General features: G+C 57.7%; 1 protein-coding gene across 1 annotated transcript in view; it reads left to right on the plus strand.

Annotated features, from left to right (window-relative positions):
* TRIOBP (TRIO and F-actin binding protein) overlaps nt 1-7,746 on the plus strand; it is a 75,330-nt gene that overhangs the window by 53,181 nt on the left and 14,403 nt on the right. Inside the window, exons 12-15 of the mRNA XM_006166236.2 lie at nt 3,361-3,429; nt 3,551-3,640; nt 3,997-4,106; nt 6,222-6,747. Coding sequence (XP_006166298.1) covers nt 3,361-3,429; nt 3,551-3,640; nt 3,997-4,106; nt 6,222-6,747 — 795 coding nt within the window. The remainder of the gene's footprint in view (nt 1-3,360; nt 3,430-3,550; nt 3,641-3,996; nt 4,107-6,221; nt 6,748-7,746) is intronic.

The raw sequence follows: 7,746 nt of genomic DNA on the forward strand, positions 1-7,746 counted from the left end.
CCGGCTGTGCCCTCCCATCCTTGCAGCGTCCCCGCCTGTCCCCTCGTGGCTGCTCTCCAGGCTGACACAAGGCCTGGCGCCCTGCCAGTGACCCCTTCCCAGCCTCCCCACCCAGGGTCCCCGGAGGGCAGAGGGATTGTGGGCCCCACCCAGAACTGGCTGTTGCTCATCCTTTTTCACAGGGGTTTGGAATGTCCAAGCTGGAGGGGCCCTGGGAGCTCAGCCAGCCCAGCCCTGGGTGCACAGGCAGGGGACGGGCCCACGAGGTGGCGATTAATCCCAGGCCTGGCAGTACCTGGGCAGATCCAGGCCTAGACCTTGGGGTGCCTGAGGCCCCCAGAGCACCATCCAGCTCCCATCTCAGACAGTCAGAGACCAGGCCTGGAAGGGCCAAACACATTGTCAGTGTTTGCCCTAGCTCACTGAGAGGCAGTGGGGTCCTGAGCTCAGTCCCCCGAGTAAGAGCAGAATGGCACTAGGAGCGCCAGTCTTCTAGAACAGTCCCCAACTATTGATGCCTGTCCCTATGCAAGTGCCGTGAAAGATGTACTAGGGAGGCTTAGGGACTTGTTAGCAGCCCTGCTCGACAGGTGAGAAGACGCACTCGAAGAAGTGGAGACACTTTCCTAAAGGCACACAGCTAGCAGGGAACAGTCCCGACCTAGCCCTCAGATGCTAAAACTGTTCCCCGGGGGGCAGGAGAAAAGAAGTGTACCCTTGAAAACTGACCATCTTCCTGAGGAAAGAGAACCAAGTACTGGAAGCAGCAAATAGCACGGGCAGAGCTTGGAGCTGTGGAGGAAGCTAGGAGGACCGGCGATGGGCGACGGGCAACGGGCAACGTGCACGGGCCCTGCCGGTGTGAGGACCTTGGCTGGCACTCCAGCACAGAGGCCAGAAGCCAGAGGTGGGCTGAGCCTGGCGTGTGTATTATCACGCTGTCGTGGGGCCAGCAGGTGACATAGTGGTTCAGATACTGGACTCCCACATGGATGACCACACGGTTTGAGTCTCGGACCAGGTGACTTGAAAAATCACTCCAGGCACGTGTGCGTGCCCCAAATCCCTAGATGAGAATGGAGGAGAAGGGATTGCAGCATGGCCACCACCCCGGGGGTGATTTCTCACTTTTCCTCTGTCTCTGGTGAGTGCATGCACCCTATGGCATAAAACTAAAATGAACAAACAAAAAATATCAGACTGTCTGGTGCCCCCCGCCTGCCCCATGTGTCCTACCAGCCTGAGCTAGGGTGGAGCTGAAGCTAGGGTGGAGCTGAAGGTGCCCAAGTTGTAAGTCAGGTGTGCAGATGAGCGCACCTTCACGCTGAGTACGCGGGTCACCAGCACACAGACCAAGAAATAGGCTCTACCCCGAGCTCTGGAGCCAGCCCCAGCTTCCTGCCTACTCCAGGGCACCTCTGGCCCTGGCCACTGTGGTCATCAGAGGGCGTAAGGAAAGGACTCCGACGCTCTGGCCCATTTAGTCCCTGACTTGCTGGGCAAGAGACCTTGCGAGGTCACAGCCCTCCTGATCCACACTGGCCGCCTTCAGGAGCTGCCTGAGGGCACAGTGGGTAGAGGACTCTGAGGAGGGAGAGGAAGGGTGTGCTGAGGAGGAGCTGCCAGCCCGTTTCACAGGTGCTCACCCCACAGCCTGGGGAGGGGACGGAGGGGCCATGTTTGGATCTACGTCCTGCTGTGTGCTAAATGCTTGCCCCAGCAGCTGCCAGGACACCCGCAGAACCGCACACAGGCTTCCATCCTGCCCTCCGCTGCCTCTCCCCCCGCTCAACAGGCAGGGGACGGGCCCACGAGGTGGCGATTAATCCCAGGCCTGGCAGTACCTGGGCAGATCCAGGCCTAGACCTTGGGGTGCCTGAGGCCCCCAGAGCACCATCCAGCTCCCATCTCAGACAGTCAGAGACCAGGCCTGGAAGGGCCAAACACATTGTCAGTGTTTGCCCTAGCTCACTGAGAGGCAGTGGGGTCCTGAGCTCAGTCCCCCGAGTAAGAGCAGAATGGCACTAGGAGCGCCAGTCTTCTAGAACAGTCCCCAACTATTGATGCCTGTCCCTATGCAAGTGCCGTGAAAGATGTACTAGGGAGGCTTAGGGACTTGTTAGCAGCCCTGCTCGACAGGTGAGAAGACGCACTCGAAGAAGTGGAGACACTTTCCTAAAGGCACACAGCTAGCAGGGAACAGTCCCGACCTAGCCCTCAGATGCTAAAACTGTTCCCCGGGGGGCAGGAGAAAAGAAGTGTACCCTTGAAAACTGACCATCTTCCTGAGGAAAGAGAACCAAGTACTGGAAGCAGCAAATAGCACGGGCAGAGCTTGGAGCTGTGGAGGAAGCTAGGAGGACCGGCGATGGGCGACGGGCAACGGGCAACGTGCACGGGCCCTGCCGGTGTGAGGACCTTGGCTGGCACTCCAGCACAGAGGCCAGAAGCCAGAGGTGGGCTGAGCCTGGCGTGTGTATTATCACGCTGTCGTGGGGCCAGCAGGTGACATAGTGGTTCAGATACTGGACTCCCACATGGATGACCACACGGTTTGAGTCTCGGACCAGGAGACTTGAAAAATCACTCCAGGCACGTGTGCGTGCCCCAAATCCCTAGATGAGAATGGAGGAGAAGGGATTGCAGCATGGCCACCACCCCGGGGGTGATTTCTCACTTTTCCTCTGTCTCTGGTGAGTGCATGCACCCTATGGCATAAAACTAAAATGAACAAACAAAAAATATCAGACTGTCTGGTGCCCCCCGCCTGCCCCATGTGTCCTACCAGCCTGAGCTAGGGTGGAGCTGAAGCTAGGGTGGAGCTGAAGGTGCCCAAGTTGTAAGTCAGGTGTGCAGATGAGCGCACCTTCACGCTGAGTACGCGGGTCACCAGCACACAGACCAAGAAATAGGCTCTACCCCGAGCTCTGGAGCCAGCCCCAGCTTCCTGCCTACTCCAGGGCACCTCTGGCCCTGGCCACTGTGGTCATCAGAGGGCGTAAGGAAAGGACTCCGACGCTCTGGCCCATTTAGTCCCTGACTTGCTGGGCAAGAGACCTTGCGAGGTCACAGCCCTCCTGATCCACACTGGCCGCCTTCAGGAGCTGCCTGAGGGCACAGTGGGTAGAGGACTCTGAGGAGGGAGAGGAAGGGTGTGCTGAGGAGGAGCTGCCAGCCCGTTTCACAGGTGCTCACCCCACAGCCTGGGGAGGGGACGGAGGGGCCATGTTTGGATCTACGTCCTGCTGTGTGCTAAATGCTTGCCCCAGCAGCTGCCAGGACACCCGCAGAACCGCACACAGGCTTCCATCCTGCCCTCCGCTGCCTCTCCCCTCGCTCACCACCACCTCTCTTTCCCAGTGGAAGAAGCACTGGTTTGTGTTGACGGATTCCAGCCTCAAGTATTACAGAGACTCCACTGCCGAGGAGGTGAGGCATCGGCAGGAGGGCTTCCTCTCCCCACTGGGTGCCCGTGGCCTGGTGGCCTGACTGGGTGGGTGAGTGGTTCTCCCCAGGGCCCAGGTGGACAGTGTGGGTCCTCCCGCTCCAGGCAGATGAGCTGGACGGCGAGATCGACCTGCGCTCCTGCACGGATGTCACGGAGTATGCGGTGCAGCGCAACTACGGCTTCCAGATCCACGTGAGGCTGCGTGCGGCTGGGCGGGGGTGGGCGGCATGACCGGCAGCCCCCGGGAGGTGTCCATGTTGAATATTGCTCCATGTCAAGACTGGCTCCTGTCGCTTGTTTACCTGAGACCCTGTCCTCAGGACCAGCAGAAGCGCAGGTGCCAGCACAGCGTATCTGGGAGGTCTCGGAGCCAGCAGGTCACTTCCCGGGCTGGTAGAGGGCAAGTTTCGTACCCTTTGCTTGCTCTATTCTCAAGACCTTAGGACCCACCTGGGAAGGAAGGAAAAGCCACCCTCCCTGGGGTCCACAGCAGGGAGGGAGCCATAGCACTGGCCACTTGACAACCTACCCCTGGGGTGGACTTGCAGACCAAGGATGCTGTCTATACCTTGTCGGCCATGACCTCAGGCATCCGGCGGAACTGGATCGAGGCTCTGAGGAAGACTGTGCGTCCAACTTCAGCCCCAGATGTCACCAAGTATGTGCTGGGCTGGGCCAGGGACTCAGGGAGACCCCTGCCTCCCTAAGTGGGGTTCTGTATTCCCCGGAGGGCAATGTGGTTGGACCTTCTGGGCCTAAGTTTCTCTGTCAGCAAATGGAGCGAGGGCAGTGAGCTTTGGCATCCATCCCGAAGTACATTGCAGGTTTGAGGCTTGACCTGCCATTCCTTAGAGCCCTCCCTGCCATGTCCTCAAGGAGCAGAAGGGGCCTGGCCTCTTAGCAGAAGATGCACGTGGGTCTGAGGCCCAGCCAGGTGGCTCTGCTTTCTCTATGCCATGTCTAAGCTTGTGTTAGGTGTGTGGGGGGTAGCTATGTTCTCTAGTGTCTGTGCATCCCCTCCTGGGTAGGGCACTCACTCCCTCTGGAGGCTGCATGGGTAGAGGGGCAGGAGGGCCATGATATTACCCTTCGATGCCCACGGGGGCTGACCAGCAGGAGCAGTCTGGTATTTACCAGGGCCGAGTACGGCCTCCCCAGCCTGGCCTCTCCCTGGCTATTCCGCCGCCTTAGGCCAGTGACTTTCTATCTTGAGCTCAGATTGCTCACCTGTCATGTTGCACCGTCCTGTCTGACACGTATGTGGGTGCACCTGGAGCCTCGGTGCACCCTGATGTGCTGTGGGGCTGGCTGTTGCAGCCCGAAACTCCAAACAGTGGCTTGGGCAAAACAGATGTTTACTTCCTTTTCCAGAATAGTGAGAGGTGGTTAGCCCGGCCTGTCGGGACAGCTCTGCGGCCCTCGGCTCATAACTTGACCTCTAGGTCAGAGGCAACTGCTTAGGCTTTCAGGGAGGCCTAGCCAGGAGCCAGGCAAGGGCTCACCAGCACCTGAAAGGAAGCCACCTCTCACCTGCACAGGAAGGATGGCTGCAGGGGACACTAAGAAGGGTCCGTTTTGGCTGGGTGATGACATCCCTCCTGTGGGAGCAGAGACCCTCCACAGCCGTTCAGAGCCGTGTCCTGTGCATCCACAGCCACTGTCTTCACCGTGTTGCTGGTGCCCCTGTGCATTCATTCCAGTACCCACCCTGAGCCTTCAGCCCCTGGTCTCATTCCTTGTTTTGTTTCATACTTTTTTTTTTCATACTTTTTTTTTAATTGCCAGAGGGAGTTTGCGTTTCCCATAGAGAGAGGGAGAGGGAGAAAGCACCCCCAATGGAACGTGTCATGTTCCATTTTTTCTCCTCCATTTCTCTATCCTGTCAGGGTTTTGGGACACATGCTCATGTGTGCTCAGTGTGTGTTTTATTTTTTTAAAAGAATTATTTTATTTTATCTAACTTTATTTATTTACTTATTTTAACTTGACCAGAGAGGGACAGGGTAAGTGAGCAAGCGAGCAAGTGAGAGAGAGAAAGAAGGAAAGTGAGATAGCAAGCCGCCAGGTTGGGACTCGAACCACAGTCGGCCATGTGGGAGTACAGTGCCCTTAACCACTATACCACCTATCGGCCCCAACACTCACTGTGGTTGTTAAGCCATTCTGACCAGGATTCAAACTGTGGTTGTCCATGTGGGATCCAGCTTCTCTTACCTACTGGGCTACAGGGCTGGTTCTTGTACTTCTTTATTTTTTTAAGTTTGTTTCTTATATGAGAGAGAGAGGTACCCCCATGCCATGACCCCTCCCAAGCCCATGCCCTGTAGCCAGCCAGGCTCATGAGTGTACCTGTGGGTGTAGCCAGCATGTTCAGGTTGACCTGGGATTCGAACCCTGGGCCTTCCCATATGGTTCCAGTATCATGGGCCTGTTTCATACTCTGTCGTAATTCACTGATCACCATTTGCAAAGGGCTTCCTGGTTGTCTTGCGTGCGTCTCCTCCTCACATCCATCGTGAGCAGTGTTGTCCACGTAACAGAGGAGGAGCTGAGGGCCAGAGTGGGGAAGAGAAGCCAGGCACCCTGGTCCCTGTGCTGCTCAGTGCTGGCTCTGGGATGTCCCTTGGGTCCGCTAACAGTGAAGCTCCAGTTCCTAGCCTTGAGGATGAGCTGCTTCCTTCCCTGAGGTTGGTCCCCAGCCCCTGGTACAGGACCTGGCACAGGGTGGCACCGAGCAGGCAGGGCCCCTGACGTGGCTCTGCTTGTGCTCTAGGCTCTCCGACTGCAACAAGGAGAATGCACTGCACAGCTTCGGCACCCAGAAGGGCTCCCTGAAAGTGGGGGAGCAGCGGGCAGGCTCTGAGGTCATCGGCCGGGGTGGTCCCCGGAAGGCGGACGGGCAGCGGCAGTCTCTGGACTACGTGGAGCTCTCCCCACTGAGTCAGGGCTCCCCACAGCGGGCCCGCACCCCGGCCCGCACCCCTGACCGCCCAGCCAAGCAGGAGGAGCTGGAGCGGGACTTGGCCCAGCGCTCTGAGGAACGGCGCAAGTGGTTTGAGGCCACAGACAGCAGGTCCCCAGAGACGTCTGCTGGAGACGGGCCGCGCCGGGGCCTGGGGGCCCCCCTGACCGAGGACCAGCAGAGCAGGCTCAGCGAGGAGATCGAGAAGAAGTGGCAGGAGCTGGAGAAGCTGCCCCTGCGGGAGAACAAGCGGGTGCCGCTCACGGCCCTGCTCAACCAAAGCCGGGGGGAGCGCCGGGGGCCCCCAGGTGACAGCCATGAGGCACTGGAGAAGGAGGTAGGCATCCCTGCCAGCCCGGGAGCACCTTCACCGCAGGGTCCCTCCAGTCCCTGCATTGTGCCTTGGCATTTGTCCTGCATGCCTGCAGTGATGGGAGGCTCACCTGATCACTGCTGGCACCTCAGGCTCCTCGTGGACCGGGCCATCCCCCCGAACCTTGTGCTCTGTTTTGTTTGTTTTTTTCCTTCCTAGCTCTACCCTCAGCAACAGAGAAGGGAATTAGGAGGAGGAGGAGACTTACTAAGCATCTTCCTTTTCTTTAAGATTTTTTTTAAGAATTTGGGGACCAGCAGTTGGCGTAATGGCTGTGTCGCTGGACTCCCATGTAGTCGACCGTGGTTCGAGTTCCGGACTCGGTAGCTTAAACTCATGCCGGGCCCATGTGCGTGCATGCTCAAGATCCCATGAGGAGAATGGAGGAGAAAGGATTACGGCATGGCCATCCCCCTGGGGGGTGATTTCTCACTTTCTGTCTCCCTGTCTCTCTGTCTGTCTGGCAAATGCACGCACCCTATAGCAAAAACCTCTCAAAAAAAAAAAAAATTGGTAGAGGGCATGTGCACACATTGGAGAGAAGGCAAGTGAGAAATCGCCCTCCCCCTGGGGGGTGGCCATGCCACAGTCGTTCTCCTTTCTCCTCTCAGAATTTGAAAGAGGCACACACATGCCCAGCATGACTTTCAAGCTGCCAGCTCCAGGACTCGAACCATGCAGTTAGCCATGTGGTATCCAGTTGTCTTAATCACCACACCACTGATTGGCCCAATTACTGTGTGCTTTCTATGTACCAAGCCCTGTCCTAGGCCCTCTCTATACATTGACTTTTTTCTTTTTTAAAGAATTATTTATAGGGAACCAGCAGTTAGCGTAATGGCTATGTCGCTGGACTCCCACGTAGTCGACCGCGGTTCGTGTCTCGGACCCGGTGGCTTAAAACTCACGCCGGGCGCGTGTGCGTGCGTGCCCAAGATCCTGAGAGGAGAATGGAGGAGAAGG

Source organism: Tupaia chinensis, unplaced genomic scaffold (assembly GCF_000334495.1).
Source record: "Tupaia chinensis unplaced genomic scaffold, TupChi_1.0 Scaffold144197_2, whole genome shotgun sequence".
Classification (NCBI taxonomy): Eukaryota; Metazoa; Chordata; class Mammalia; order Scandentia; family Tupaiidae; genus Tupaia; species Tupaia belangeri.